Here is a 15,854-nt window from a genome sequence, read left to right as displayed (position 1 = left end):
GTGAAAATTCCACACATTGAAGCGGAAGTCACTATGTTGATTGGGAACAATGTTCCTAAGGCTTTGGCTTTGGATGATAATTAACAGCCAGGGAAATGGTCCTTACGCAGTAAAAACCACTCTTGGATGGACAGTCAATGGGCCGCTCACAAAGGGCACTGGCAAGGTCATCACAGCAAACAGGATCTCTCTGGTGAAGATTGAGGAGTTACTACAACAACAGTTGTAACATGATTTCCCAGAGCGTCAGCATGAGGAGCGGTTGAAGATGTCTCAAGAAGACCATGCATTCTTGAAAAAGGTTTCTAACTCAGTAAATCTGAATGAAGGGCACTACAGCATTGGTTTGCCTTTGAGAAATGACAACGCTGAGTTCCCAAACAACCGCTGTCTGGCTGAGCAAAGAGCCATAAGCTTGAAAAGAAAACTGCTAAAGAACACACCTTTTCATGAGGAATACAAAAGATTCATGGTTGACAATTTAAGGAAAGGTTTTTCTATTTAAATAACACTACAGGAGATGCAAAAGAAAACCGAGACGGGAAAGACATGGTACATACCTCATCATGGGGTGTATCACCCAAAAACGCACAAGTTAAGGGTAGTGTTTGATTGTGGAGCTACTTACCAAGGTCTGTCACTCAATTATCAGCTTCTACAAGGCCCAGATCTCACCAACAGTCTTACTGGTGTCCTCACAAGGTTTCGGCAAGGGACTGCCGCCTTTATAGCTGATGTGGAGGCCATGTTTCACCAAGTCCGAGTACCTGACGAGGACTCAGAACTTTTAAGATTCTTGTGGTGACCTGATGGAGAATTGTGCAAAGATCTTGATGATTACAAGATGGTGGTACACATCTTTGGAGCCACATCATCTCTCAGCTGCGCACCTTTGCTTTACAGCAATGTGCGAGAGACAACATTGCCAACTTTGACCCAGAAGTCACACAGACAGTTTTCAGAAACTCTACTCGCCAAAAATCTCACCAGGCTGTGCGCTACTGGTGGTTTTAATCTGAATAAATGGATCAGTAACAGCAGGTTGTTGCTTCTCTCCATCCCAGAACAGATCCTAGCACAAGAGATAAAAGATCTGGATCTGAATCAAGACGCATTTCCCATTGAAAGAGCTCTTGGGGTGCAATGGTGTATCCAGTCCGATTCATTTGTCTTCAAAATCCATCTTCAAGACAAGCCACTTACCAGAAGAGGAATCTTGTCTATGGTGAGTTCCATATACGATCCTTTGGGTATGTTGGCACCAGTCATCCTCTCTGCAAAGCAGATACTACAGGAGTTATGTGGACTAAGGCTTGCTTGGGACAATCCCATACCAGAAAAACTACACTGGAGATGGTTAAGCTGGCTAACTGACCTATCCCAACTGGAGAAGTTCAAAGTTAGGAGATGCCTCTTGCCAGAGTATTTTGGTACCCTCACTTCAGCTCAGTTCCATCATTTCTTGGATGCGAGTGAAAGTAGTTATGGCAATGTCTCCTACCTAAGACTTCAGGATGATAAGCACAAAGCTCACCGTGCCTTTGTTATGGGCAAAGCAAGGGTGGTGCCATTAAAACCCATCACCATCCCAAGGCTTGAGCTCACAGCAACTACTATGGCTGTACGAATGGATAGAATGCTGCAGTCAGAACTCAAACTTTCTTTGATGCCTTCAGTCTATTGGACAGATAGCACATCTGTGCTTAAGTATCTGAGAAATGAAACCTCTAGACACTTTTGTTGCCAATAGGGTGTCCAGTATCCGTGCTTCATCTGGTGTTACACAGTGGCGTTATGTCAGTGGCACTCTGAATCCTGCTGATTGTGCGTCCAGAGGCATATCAGTCACTCGTTTCCTGAATTCAGTGTGGATCCAAGGTCCTGAATTCCTGCAACATCCAGAAACTGAGTGGCCGCGAAGTAAGTAAGAAGATCCTGAAGTAAAAGTCTTCACCGTAAGTGTTGTTCCTGTGAATGAACAAGTGAATACAGTCATGAAATTCATCACTTACTACTCAGAGTGGCATCGACTTCAAAAGGCTGCAGCGTGGATGTTAAAAATCAAAGCCACATTGAGAGGTGCCTGTAAGAAAAAGGAAAAGAAACGTGCTCATGGAAAAGGAAAAAGAAATGACAAACACCTGCTATCCCTGGAGGACATGCAGGTAGCTGAAAATGCCATCATTCAATTTCAGTCAGTCAACAGACTACAAAGAGGAACTGGAGTCTCTGAGGAAAGGAATGTCCGTGAAGAAGAGCAGCCATATACATAAACTCAGTTCTTCTCGGTTCTTCAGGATGAACTAATAAGAGTTGGTGGAAGGTTGGTCAAGTCAGCATTGCCTCATGAAGCTAAGCACCCTGCCATTCTGCCACAAAACCATCACGTAACAACTCTGACAATCAGACATGTACATAAAACCATCGGACACAGTGGGCGGAACCATACCCTGTCTCGGCTCAGACAAAGGTATTGGATACCAAAAGCAAACTCGGCGGTCAGGGCAGTGATCACAAAGTGCTTCCGCTGTAGAAGATTGAGTGGTGTCAGAGGTTCACAGTACATGTCAGACTTACCGCAGGACAGATTGTTACCGGACGAACCACCTTTCACTAATGTAGGCGTAGACTTATTTGGCCCATTTGAAATAAGGAGGGGGATAACCAATTTGAAGCGGTATGGAGTTATCTTTACATGCCTAAACATCAGAGCCGTGCACTTGGAGGTTGCACATACATTGAATACCGACTCCATTAATGCAATCAGAAGGTTTGTAGCAAGCAATAAGTACAGTCAGATGCATTCTTGGAGCCTTAGCCATGGAACAGACTCTGGACGAAGAGGGATTGAGCATGTTGCTTTGTGAGGTTGAAGCTATAATTAATGACAGGCCCATCTCTAAAGCTTGCAATGACCCTCTGGATCTGGAGCCTCTCACACCAAATCACCTCCTTCTCCTTAAAGGAAAGCCTTCATTGCCACCTGGAGTATTCAGCTTGGAGGACTGCTACGCCAAAAGAAGATGGCGCCAAGTACAGTACATGGCAAACCTCTTTTGGAAAAGGTGGATGTATTCTTAGATTGTTTAGTTCTTAGAAATAGTTAGACTTTTGAACTTTTACTTAATTTAAGATTCGTATATGTTTAGTGTTTTGCACCTCCCTGCCACAGTAAATTCTGTGTTTGTATAACATACATGGCGAATAAACCTGATTCTGATTCTGAACTGCAAGAAAGGCAAAAGTGGACTAAGAAAAGGAGAAAAGTTGTTGCTGGCGATATTGTCCTCATAATAGATGACGCTGCTCCCAGAAACTCATGTGTCATGGGCCATCCATCCATCCATCATCTTCCGCTTATCCGGGGGTCGGGTCGCGGGGGCAGCAACCTAAGCAGGGAGGCCTAGACTTCCCTCTCCCCGGCCACTTCCACCAGCTCTTCCTGGGGGACCCCGAGGCGTTCCCAGGCCAGCCGAGAGACATAGTCCCTCCCTCAGCTCCTTCTTCACCACGACGGACCGATGCAGAGCCCGCACCACTGCGGACGCCGCACCGATCCGCCTGTCAATCTCACGCTCCATCCTTCCCTCACGTGTGAACGAGACCCCGAGATACTTGAACTCCTCCGCTTGGGACAAGATCTCCTTCCCGACCCGGAGATTGCACTCCACCCTTTTCCGGTCGATAACCATGGCCTCAGATTTGGAGGTGCTGATTCCCATCCCAGTCGCTTCGCATTCGGTTGCGAACCGCTCCAGTGAGAGCTGAAGGTCACGGCCCGATAAAGCCAACAGGACCACATCATCTGCAAAAAGCAGCGACCCGATCCTGAGGTCACCAAACCGGACCCCCTCAACGCCCTGGCTGCGCCTAGAAATTCTCTCCATATAAGTTATGAACAGAATCGGTGACAAAGGGCAGCCCTGGTGGAGTCCAACCCTCACCGGGAATAAGTTCGACTTACTACCGGCAATGCGGACCAAACTCTGGCACCGGTCGTACAGGGACCGAACAGCCCCGATCAGGGAGTCCGGTACCCCGTACTCCCGGAGCACCCCCCACATGAGCCCCCGAGGGACACGGTCGAACGCCTTTTCCAAATCCACAAAACATGTGTAGACTGGTTGGGCGAACTCCCATGCACCCTCCAGAACCCTGCCGAGGGTATAGAGCTGGTCCACAGTTCCACGGCCAGGACGAAAACCACATTGAACCTCCTGAATCCGAGGTTCGACAATCCGACGGACCCTCCTCTCCAGAACCCCTGAATAGACTTTCCCAGGGAGGTGTCATGGGCCGAATCACACAAACCCTGCCTGACAAAAGAGGATTTGTGAGACAAGTGAAAGTTCAGACCTAGACCAGCACCTTGACCAGGCCCATCACAAAGCTTGCTCTGCTCCTTGAAGCCTCTGACTGAAGATCTCTCCCTCATCTTTATCTTTAGTTTATCTCTATCTCTCTCCCTCACCTACACTGATTTGCGTACATTACATACATCATGGACTGCGTGAAGAAGTTTTTTTTGGAAGAACATTTTTGATCATATTTTTGAAAGGACATGGAACTTGAACTATGAAATGAAATATCAACAACAACAAAAATAGTTGAATGTTGTAAGTATGTAATATATGAAGTATATGATGATCTCTATAAGGATATGGTTAGAATTTTTGCTGACTCCTATAACTGTTTGTTTTGTAATTGCACTGTTTGTTTACAGAACAATTATGGGCCGGAATGTTGGAGCCAGAATGGGTTATGTTTATTGTTTATTATTTATAGTTATGGAATATTAGGATAAAATGAAATTAAGTGTTTTGCATTTGATCCACTGCTGTTTCGCACCTCCAGGTTGATCGAACCATCTCAATTCAAGGTACAAATTCTATGTTCATCTTTGCTGCAATAAATCCCCTGTTATCAACCACGAACCATCCGACTATCGATACAGTGCTTGAAGCGCGTCAACCCTAGCCTGGTCCTAACCAGACTCTCGTACATTGCATTTGTACAGAGAGTCTGGCCTCGCTCCATTGACAAGCGTTGACTTCCTTGTAGGCGGGTACTCTGTTGAAGTTTAAAACTATTGGATCTGCCCAGAGCCACTCTGATCTGCCATAACCAATCGCTAGCGTTCGCCTTAGCCAATTCCTTCACCACTACTGTAACAGAGCTAGCTGCCGTAGCTGGAAAATCAAACTGTTCCCGAACCCCGTGGGGAGGAGGGCCACAACATCATGGCCACCAACAAAACTCAGCAAAACTTGTTCTTGCTCCGGCTTTAGCTGTTGGATATTCGGCAGCGTTGCCACAACGGACCGAATGCTCGCATCTTTCTCCGCCTCCATTACGGAACTACAACACAAACTAGCGTGACATCAACGTCATCGTTCTCAGCCACTCCCTCTGTTTCGCTGATTCGCCGGTAGAAAATCAACCAGAAAAATCTGACTTACTTACCTCATGGCCAGACCTATGTACAGAAGCAAAAATAAAATTGACCGGAAGTACGTAGGAGGGCAGAGCCAGGCTACGTCAACCCAAGGCTGGACTAGGAAATTGGCTTTACACTCAGGAACATGAAATAACGCGTTAGCCCCATTGCCAATAATCTAAATCATCACACATTCTACCTATGCTCTTGCGTTAGCAAGCTAAACTAGTTTACATGCCTAGGTGTTTTCGCTATCTAGCTGATCTTGCATTCCTTGCAAATCAGCGTTAATAAAAATCAGTTGAGCTAGCTAACATTGACTCGACGGGCATGGCTGATGTTTGTTGTTACGTGCTTGCACGTTGTTTGCCCTGCCTGTCTTGTGTTCTGTTTTGTGTTGTTGTTTTGTGTTCTGTCTCCTCCTACTGCCTCATTCTCCCACGTCATCGGTCATCAGATGTGCACACCTGGGTCCAATTGGTCATCAGTTCGTCGCCACACCTGTTCCAGATCTTCCATCAACCGGTTCCCTTTAAAAGCTTTTTGTTTCTGTGTGTTTAGGGGGGAGAGAGGACTGGTTTTGTGTTGAGCTGTGGCAGAGCTCTGGTATGTTTGGTATTGGTTTTCCTGGCTTCCTGGTTTACTGGTTTATCTCTGTTTATGCGTTTGTCTTTACCGTTTACTTTGGTTTAGAGGCCTGCTTGTGTGTTGTCTTCAGTTTTCTTTTGTTTCTGTTTGTTTTGTTGCGCGCACCGGGATAAACGGGGATAGGTAAGATACCCCGGGGTCTACATTTAACACCCACACGTGTTGCTGTGTATAACGAATAAACGTTACATTATTCATATCGAGTATCTGGTTTGTGTGACTGCACCCTCACTGGCTTTGCCTGTAGCCCTATGTTGCGTACTTCCACTCCGAGCCATCGGGAGGCGTAACATAAAGTGGGGGCTCGTCCGGGATCCTTGATCCTTGCGCTACAGGTTTGGTTAGCGTTGGTGTGCAGTGCACACGTCAGCCGGTGGTGTTGGTTGGGGTTTTCTTGGCCTAACCAAGAGCTCTTTTGATGTTGAGGGTTTTCTTGGAGATCCTTCTGTGGAGCAGATTGACGCCTGCAAAAAAGAGGATTTGTATGCTATTGCGGCACACTTTGGCTTGGTGGTCTCATCTAGTTTGTTAAAGGCCGAGCTAAAGGAGGTTGTGGTGCGCCTGTTGGTGCACAACGGGGTGCTGGACAGCAAAGAGGAAGAGGCAGCGCTGGTTGAGGCTGAGGCGGGTCCTTCAGATGGGGAGCTTAAGCCTCTTCATGCTTGGCCCCGGTTAACTTCGGCTTCCAGTGATGACGCCGGAGATGGTGCCCGCCTTAGGCTACGCTTGGCACGTTTGTGGTTTGAGGCACAAGAGAAAGAGAGAGATGCTGATCACCGACACCGGTTGGCTATGAGGAAACTCGAGTTGGAGATGGAAACAGAAAGAGAGGTAAGGCTAAAACGCCTAGACCTAGAGGCTGCTGCAGCCCTTGGTCCTGCTAGGTCCACAAGTGCGGCCTCCTCCGCGGCTGGGGGGGGTTTCGACGTGGGCAGGAACGTAGGGTTAGTTCCCCAGTTTCGTGAGGCAGAGGTAGATTCGTACTTCAGTGCTTTTGAACGGGTTGCTACCTCCCTGAAATGGCCAAAAGAGGTTTGGGCTATACTGCTCCAGTGTAGACTGACGGGTAAAGCCCAGGAGGTTTTATCTGCTCTCTCTTTGGAGGATTGTTTGTCATATGAAGCAATCAAGGCAGCGGTGCTTCGTGCCTACGAGCTAGTGCCTGAGGCGTATAGATAGAAGTTCCGAACTTTTAAGAAAGCATCTGGTAAAACATTTATGGAGTTCGCTCGCGAGAAAGAGTCCCTGTTTACTTGGTGGTGCAAGGCAAGTAGGGCAACCGACTTTGAGTCTCTGTCGGAGCTGGTTCTCCTCGAAGAGTTCAAGAACAGCCTGCCTGATCGGTTGGTGACTTACTTGAACGAGCAAAAAGTCGGGACGATAGCGCAAGCTGCTGTGCTCGCTGATGAGTTTGTGTTAACGCACAAGCAGTCCTTTGGACCTCCCCGGATTGAGAGTAGGGTTTTTACCCCTTCTGCCCCGGCCGGATTGCAGTCCAGTCCGCCACGCCCGTTGCCTCTCCGCTCCAACGAGGAACGGGGGTGTTCATCGAAATGGGCTTCGTATCTGTACTGCTCCATCAGGTACATCTGACCTGTGGCTTGGCGAATGGGGTGTTCAAAGTGGGCGTGCTCCCATCGTTGCCCGTTAGGGGTGTTACGTTTCTGCTAGGGAACGACATTGCTGGTGGGAAAGTAACACCAGTTTTAGAGGTCCTAGAGCGACCTGAGATTCTGCAGCCTGATGTGTTGGCACAGGACTTCCCTGAAGTATTTCCTGTATGTGCAGTCACCCGTGCTCAAGCACGTAGTCAGAACGAGGCAGCAGACTTGTCGGACACCCTGTTCGCGACTGCGTTGTCTGACCAGCCTGTGTCACCACCAGTGTTTTCTCAGGCTACTGCTGAGCCGAGTGTCCAGCTTAAGGTTGGGGTTGAGTGTGATACTCCCACCCCAGAGGCAGTCAGGTTACCTATGGGCCGTGATAGTCTTATCGAGGCCCAGAAGGAAGACGGCTCTCTAGCCAGGTGTTTTTCTGCTGCTCTTGCTCCGGAGGGAGCTAAAAACACAGCAGCGGCTTATTTCATGGAGCATGGTCTCCTGATGCGGCGGTGGAGACCGCATGCTGGTTCTGATAATGAGTGGGGTGAAGTTGTTCAGCTTGTTGTGCCTACACGGTACCGACAGTCCGTTCTGTCGTTGGCTCATGACCATCACTGGTCCGGTCATCTTGGTATCACAAAGACTTATGACCGAGTGTTGAGACATTTCTTCTGGTCAGGTCTGAAACAAGACGTGTCTAGGTTTTGCCGCACATGTCATGTATGTCAGATCACGGGGAAGCCTAATCAGGTCATCAAGCCTGCCCCTCTTCACCCAATCCCGGCTGTAGGGGAACTGTTCGAACACGTACTGGTCGATTGTGTTGGTCCTCTGCCGAAGTCAAAATCCGGCAACCAGTTCCTCCTAACAATAATGTGCCTTGCTACCCGGTACCCTGAAGCGGTCCCTCTTAGGAGTATAACAGCCCAGTCAGTAGTAAGGGCCCTGATCAAGTTATTTTCTACTTTTGGCCTCCCTAAGACTGTACAAACCGATCAAGGTACCAACTTTCTCTCTGGGAATATACAAACAGGTACTAACATCACTGTCCATAACACACCGGACCTCTAGTGCTTATCACCCGGAGTCGCAGGGAGCACTCGAAAGGTGGCATCAGACCTTTAAATCAGTGCTCCGCAAATACGTCATGGAGAGCGGTAGGGAATGGGATGAAGGCGTTCCCCTGGCTCTGTTTGCAGTGAGGGGCGTAGTGCAAGAGTCCCTGGGTTTTAGTCCAGCAGAGCTGGTGTTTGGTCACACTGTGAGGGGCCCTTTGGGAGTTTTGAGGGACCGGCTAACGGGCGAGAGCTCGCCCACACGGCGAAACGTGCTGACCTATGTGAGTCGTTTTTGGGAACGACTGCACGAGGCTTGCCGTATCGCTAAAGAGAACCTCTGTATTGCACAACAGGGTATGAAGCAGCAGTTCGATAGGAAAGCACTCCCACGGTCTCTGCAGCCGGGTGGCCTGGTGTTGGTGTTACTACCAATCTCAGGGAATTCCATGAGTGCTCGTTTCACAGGCCCATACACCGTCAACAGGAGGTTGAGCGACACTGACTACGTGATCCAAACCCCTGATAGGAGACGGAAAACCAGAGTGTGTCACATCAACATGCTGAAGTCCTACCACCCGAGAGGTGATGTCCATACTGAGACCTGCGGTGAGCCTCCTGTGCCACCCATAGATGTGGGTGAGTCTAGGCCCATTAAGCAGCACCCATACAGAGTGAACTCAGTTAAGAGATCCCTAATGAGAAAAGAGGTTGATTACCTACTGGACCATGATTTAGCACAACCCAGCTCGAGCCCATGGAGCTCTCCGTGCCTGTTGGTTCCGAAGCCTGACCCTACTGTCAGGTTCTGCACGGACTACCGTAAGGTAAACCATGTCACCGTACCTGACTCGTTTCCTATGCCCCGCGTGGATGACTGTGTTGATACTATAGGATCAGCTTGTTATGTCACAAAATTGGATCTATTGAAAGGTTATTGGCAAGTTCCCCTTTCACATCGAGCTTCTCTTATCAGTGCTTTTGTGACTCCTGACTGTTTCCTGCAGTATTCGGTGATGGCTTTTGGGATGAGGAATGCTCCGGCCACTTTCCAGAGGTTGGTGAACATTGTATTTAGGGGTGTGCCTAACTGTACTCACGGTGCTCATGTGGACTCACTAAGAACCGTGTTTCAGCGACTGGCTGACGCGTCCCTGACCCTGAACTTGGCGAAATGCGAGTTTGGGAAGGCGACGGTAACCTATCTGGGTAAACAGGTGGGAGGAGGCAAGGTGCGTCCCTTGGAGGCCAAGGTCGCAGCCATAGCATCTTTCCCAGTGCCGACCACTCGGCGGGAGTTGCGCAGATTCCTCAGAATGACTGGCTACTACCGAGGGTTCTGTAGGAACTTTTCCGCTGTTGTAGCCCCACTGACTGACTTGATCAGTCATTCTAGTCATCATGTGATGATGACTAGAATTAAATGTATAATGACCATGTGATGATGACTAGAATTAAATGTATAATGCAATATTGTTGACAAATAAAAACGAGACGAAATGTTAGAACGTTATTTCGTCGTGTTTAGTCGCGTAATTATTATTAGCCAACTCATGAGGCTGTGGTTAATGTGTCTCATTTTAATGTTAGCTTTAGGCGTTAGCTTTAAACGTTAGCCACTGGAGCTGAAAACGACTGAGACAAACGTGTGTGACTAGCGTGTGTGTGTTTGTTTGTAAGAGAGTGTAAAGTGTGTTAACATGTGTGACTAGTGTGTGTACTCTGTGTGTGTGTGTATATTTGTTTGTATGACAGAGTATAAAGTGGGTTCTTAGTTCCTACCTGACTGACTGCATGTGTTAAGCATCCCTTGTTGGCCAAATACTGTAGCTAGTTTTGTCATTCACATAGCAATATGTGATATCACACTGAACTGAATTTGGCATCAACAACATGACTTTGAATACATTCTAGACCAATACATATATTTAAACAAATGGTTTTGGCATTAACATGCCTCCCGAGACTACTGCTTAGACTACTTCTGGTTTGATTAAAACAGACTAAAATAGTTTCTCTTCCGTTCTACAGACTAAAACAGTTTCTCTTCCGTTTTCAGCTCAGGTTGTATAGGCGGAGTCAAAAATGACCGATCTACGTCACTTTGACTGATCTACGTCAGATCACTGCATGGCTCCTCCTTTCACCTGGTGAAACGGAATAATCTCCTGTAGCTCAGTGTGCAAATTATACAATGACAATCGGGGGGGGTCTACTCAGTTCCCTCCCCCCCCACCCCGGGACGAAGTTCACCCCTGCCGCCGCCCCAACCAAGTAAACGGCACGACAATGGCACACACGGACGCACTACTAAAACTACAAACACTATTGTTTGTAGTTATTTCTTTCTGAAATAAAAAAGTTGATATTTACAAAATTACCAGAGGAACATATCTGACTGTTCATCACAAAATACGGTTGTTGGAAATCTCTCTAGATTCTGACAAGCAATGAGACAGACAAATGAAGCTATCTTGCTTGATATACAGCTAGCGATAGCTATCTTTTAAGTTGGTGGTTAACCATGTTTCTATCATTAACATTCTTGTGCATATTCTACAGCTAATTGCCATTACAAATACATCCGTGATAGATTTTTGGGGTATTAGATAGCAAACTTGCCTTTCTTGCACTTTCTCACGACGCAGAACGCATTGCACACTGCCTGGTCACTCGCGTGCCATAAAGTCAACATTTCTGTGTTGACTGTTATTGAATAAATATGGTTACTATATTGTGATATTTACGATTACAGGTAAGAACGATATTTAAATGTATCAACCCCCCCCCGACCTGTGGTTTTTACCTCTTTTGGGGGGGTCCGAGCCTTAATCGGGGGGTCAGACCCCCCCAAACCCCCCCGTAATTCGCACACTGCTGTAGCTCATATGTATAAGAGGTCCTCCAACTCCACTTCGGTTACGACTCCTGCTGTATTGTTATTGTAGCCTTCATCAGCTAGCTAGCTAGCTTCAGGATGTCTCCCTCCACCCGCAACTGCATCTTACCTGGATGCAAGAACTTCAGCTGCGCTGCAACGCTATTTAATTTCCATAGTGATGAGGAAAGGAAAAATAGGTGGATTGATTTTGTGAAGAGCCACGCTGATGGAAAGCCTTGCATCAACTCCAACAGCCGCCTTTGCAGTGACCATTTCACGGCGGATAGTTTTAACATGGACCAGAGACGGACGGGGTTCACGAACAGTCGGACACACGGCTGTGTCCGACTGTTCTTGCAGCACGGAGCAGTACCGAGCATCGCCCTCCCAGCCGTTCCTCCTCAGGTCGCACCTGGACTGCCGCCAGCAGTTCATCACTCAGTTCTGTGTGCTTGTTATAATTATACTAGATACCTTTTCCAGGGGTATCTCTGCTATGAGTTAGTGCAAACCGCTAACTTGATATTACTCGGTGTAGAATGATGGTATTTTGGTGAAATGGTAGCCTAGCTAATGTGCTATAAGTAGTTGGAGAGCTCACTGTCTGCTGTCTCTGGTGTCCATTTTTACTCCTGTGTTACAGCTCAGGGGAACAAGCTTTATTCATATGCATCTGTATGTTTCACTCATTGAACAAATAAATGATCTGGGTCGTAGGTACTTGAGACAGGTGGCGTTTCCAGCGAGGGGGCGGAGCTTCAGCTCCTTCCGGCGACACTCCCCCCCAGTCTCAAGCAGAGAAGACTGCTGATTTTCTCACGATTTTAAAGCCTAATTTAACATACTTATCTGTGTTTTTGTCATTCGAATTTGGATGGGTAGTTAACAACACATTCTTCTGTGGTGTGATGAACTTATTCTTCTGTGGTGTGATGAACTTAAAACTCGTTTTCAATTAGACTTTACAGGATCTTTAAACTAGACTAAATGTTAAACTGTGTTAAAGTTTTCGTCAACTAAAACTAGACGAAAATAGTCATGGATAAGTCTGACTAAAATAAGACTAAAATGCTCAGACTTTTAGTCAACTGAAACTTGACTAGACTAAAAAGAGTATGAACGTGAGTAAAACTAATAAAAAATATAGCTGCAAGCAGCGATGCGGGTTCCTCAAAATGGCAAAATATTATAAACATGTACACTGTAGAAGATCGAGACTTGGACAACAAGAGAGCAAAACTACTTCATGTTTGGCCAACAACAATAGGCTGAACGGGGATTTGAACTCATGAGTATAAGGTTACTAGTCAGTCTCTCTAGCCTCTCTGCCACACACCAACTGCTGAGATTTTATGATTAGTAAGGGCTGAGTACTAACTTTTTATAAGATACTGAAACTCTTCTTGAGTTGATCTCTTTCCAGACTCTGAGTCAATGCAACAATAGTCATGTGGGCAACTGGGCTAGGGCAGCGATCATATTCAGCTCCTTGCGAGAATAGCCTGTGACAGTACAGCAGCCGACTCTCTGGTCCCATTAAACTACACAACATGCACAATCAGGGTGACCAACAAGATTATATTAACGCACAAACAATAACATTACAAACATCTAACTGAACGAACACAACAACTGAAATTCCTCGCACGGCTGTTGTAACCAAACTATTTTCCACAAGTCTTTGCGTTTTTTGACATGCCGCACTGCATGCTGGGTACCCAAGGGTGCTGACGCTGATTATCTAGCTGTGCTCCAACTGCGTGATATGAGTATTAGTTTTTGGTCAGCTTTGGGACAAAGGTTAAGAAACGGTTGACATTTCAAGGTGAAATTGCATGAAATTGCGCATGGTATTTCAGAATGATGTCATCCTGTTGAACTAAACAGATAATCAAAATTATGACAGGCCAAAAGACTATGGCTGGATTCCAACCTACAACCTTATACTTTACAGGTCACCATCCCAGCCCTATTCTCAGTGTTGAATATTGTCATGTTCAGTTACTGTATAAAAAAGTAAGCTGTTTCTCCTGTGGTAAGTGTTGTTAGATTCAGCCTAAGTTGAAACTGCTTGTACATTTCCTATAAAAACGGGATGACTGGGTTGCTGCTGTAAAGAATAACTTTCTCATCGTTTTTTTTAACAGGTTGTTTGGAGTGCCATAACTTGTCATGGAAGGGAATTTTAAATCATGCCTAGCATCAGTGGGAATGTGTCCTGGCTTAGGTTACTGAAATAAATTTGTGCAACAGGCAAGGGATCCACCTGAACAATCAATTGACTTCATTAGAGAAAACCATTAGAGTTATCTCTACCATGCGTAGACTACAAGTAGCTAGCTACTGTGGTGAACCTGGCTTGTTTTGCAGTGGTTTACACAGTCTCGCTAAACAGATGATCAGAGTGTTGTGATGGGCTCAAATAAACACGCATTGCTATGTTTTTACAACCGGAGGATTGATCGGAAGACTAGAAACCGTTTTGCCAGAATAAAAAATTAAAAACAATGCTTCTGACTGGTTTTGAACCTACAAACATTTGCTTACCAGCCAATTGAGCCATTCCCAGACATGGATTACACAAAACTGGATAATAAAAAAAGCTGTTTCTCCAATGGCGAGCATTGTCAGATTTGGTCGAAGTTCAAACATCTGTAATTCAGTCATATTTCGACATATCAAAGTGAAAATTTGCATGGTACTTCAGGGGCATCTCACCTTAAAGCCTATTAAGTTTGAACCATCCTTCAAAAATACATTTGATTTAGTGACACAAACATATTGCGGCAATGTGTACATTTACATAAATACACCCAATTCAGCCATTTTGTACTTGATTCAATTGCCTTAAGTAACGTTTTTAAATACGTCAATGATACATATCTGTACCAAATTTCAAGTCAATTTCACCTTTGGTTCAAGAGAAGAGGAATTTTGAAGGTTTTCCCAAATTATCACAGTACAGGAAAATCCATCATGGCGGACCTTATGGGTCCTTGAGGCTTTTTTTTCCTTGAGGCTTTTTTGTTTATTAGGTCCCTCCTACCGGAGGGACGGAGGGACCTAATAAACTCCCAATAGTTCAGTAAAATATTCATTGCCCCAGCAAACAATGAGTGATAACTTTTCTCATTTGCCTTTTGGTTTACATCAGTGACACGAAGCTCATAATTTATTAAGACATTTTTTTGAATATCTGGGACACAAACTAGAAATATGCTTGCTGCAGCAACTGATTTGGATAGGCCTCTCTCTCATTGTGTTACTTTTTGCTGTTTTTTCCTCTTGACCACAATCCAAGCATGACCTAAACTAACTACTGTGAAGTCCCTTTTCTTTGCTGCAGACAGTGAAAGGTGCAGACACCCCCCACCTCCTGCTGCACAAAGGGAACCGGACCCAGCACCATTTCTCCAAGACAGGCTTTTGAGTCCAGCTTAATAATGGACACATTCACAGAAGGGCAAACAGTGAGGATTGTGTGTGGGCTTAGTAAACCCATGGAACTCAGGAAAGTTGGCAGATATCTTGAGTCATCTGGACAGCTAGAATGTCTTGATACCTTGTACTTTCAACTATGGTCACAGAACAATTCAACCTTTAGATATCTAGTTTAGTTGGTAGCTAGTTGTTACCCATGGTGTGAAATATTATTTGGAAAGTCTTATCAGCTGACAGTACATTTTTAGGTGGCCTGTTACTCCCCCCCACCCATGTCAGCCTTTGAACCAACTCAATAGTCCAACATGTTTGAAGAGCATATTGGTTTGCTTGTTTCAAGGTTATATCTGAGCCTTTGTAGTAAGTAATTTTTTCATGACCGTGCCAGTGTTGCATTAGTTCCTTCCTTCGTCTGCAAAATGTCTTCTAAATGCGCTCATTAATAATGACATTATTAATGATAACTGATTTTTGTTTTCCTTGTCCATTCTCAGGTGCAGCTCATGGACACTGGGGATATGAAGGTAAATATAGATTGGTACAGGTCTTTTAACTGCTTTGTTTCTCATGGATAGGTTAGTAATATTTTTTTTAATGATTCAAATAGGAAAGGCACCAGCACACTATCTTGGCTTTCATAGTAAAACTTTTAAAATTTCTGCAACATTTTGGTACTCAGACTTTTGTCAGGCATACAGACTTTTTGTCTTGAAGGCAATTTAGACTTTCCTTCCTTATTAACATTGAGGCTCTTACATGGACAGTCTTATCATCACAAAAGGTTACAGAGT

At 45.7% G+C, this 15,854-nt stretch overlaps 1 protein-coding gene across 2 annotated transcripts in view; it reads left to right on the top strand.

Moving 5' to 3' along the window:
* The window catches only part of ca9 (carbonic anhydrase IX), a 43,560-nt gene that overhangs the window by 3,862 nt on the left and 23,844 nt on the right, over window positions 1-15,854 (top strand). For both annotated transcript variants that reach the window (XM_062484613.1, XM_062484612.1), the window contains exon 2: window positions 15,558-15,587. In XM_062484613.1, the coding sequence (XP_062340597.1) occupies window positions 15,558-15,587 (30 nt within the window). The remainder of the gene's footprint in view (window positions 1-15,557; window positions 15,588-15,854) is intronic.

This window comes from Osmerus eperlanus, chromosome 18 (genome assembly GCF_963692335.1).
Source record: "Osmerus eperlanus chromosome 18, fOsmEpe2.1, whole genome shotgun sequence".
Taxonomy (NCBI): domain Eukaryota; kingdom Metazoa; phylum Chordata; class Actinopteri; order Osmeriformes; family Osmeridae; genus Osmerus; species Osmerus eperlanus.
The sequence above is the reverse complement of the archived record's forward strand: the minus strand, read 5'-3'. Positions and strand labels throughout refer to the sequence as shown.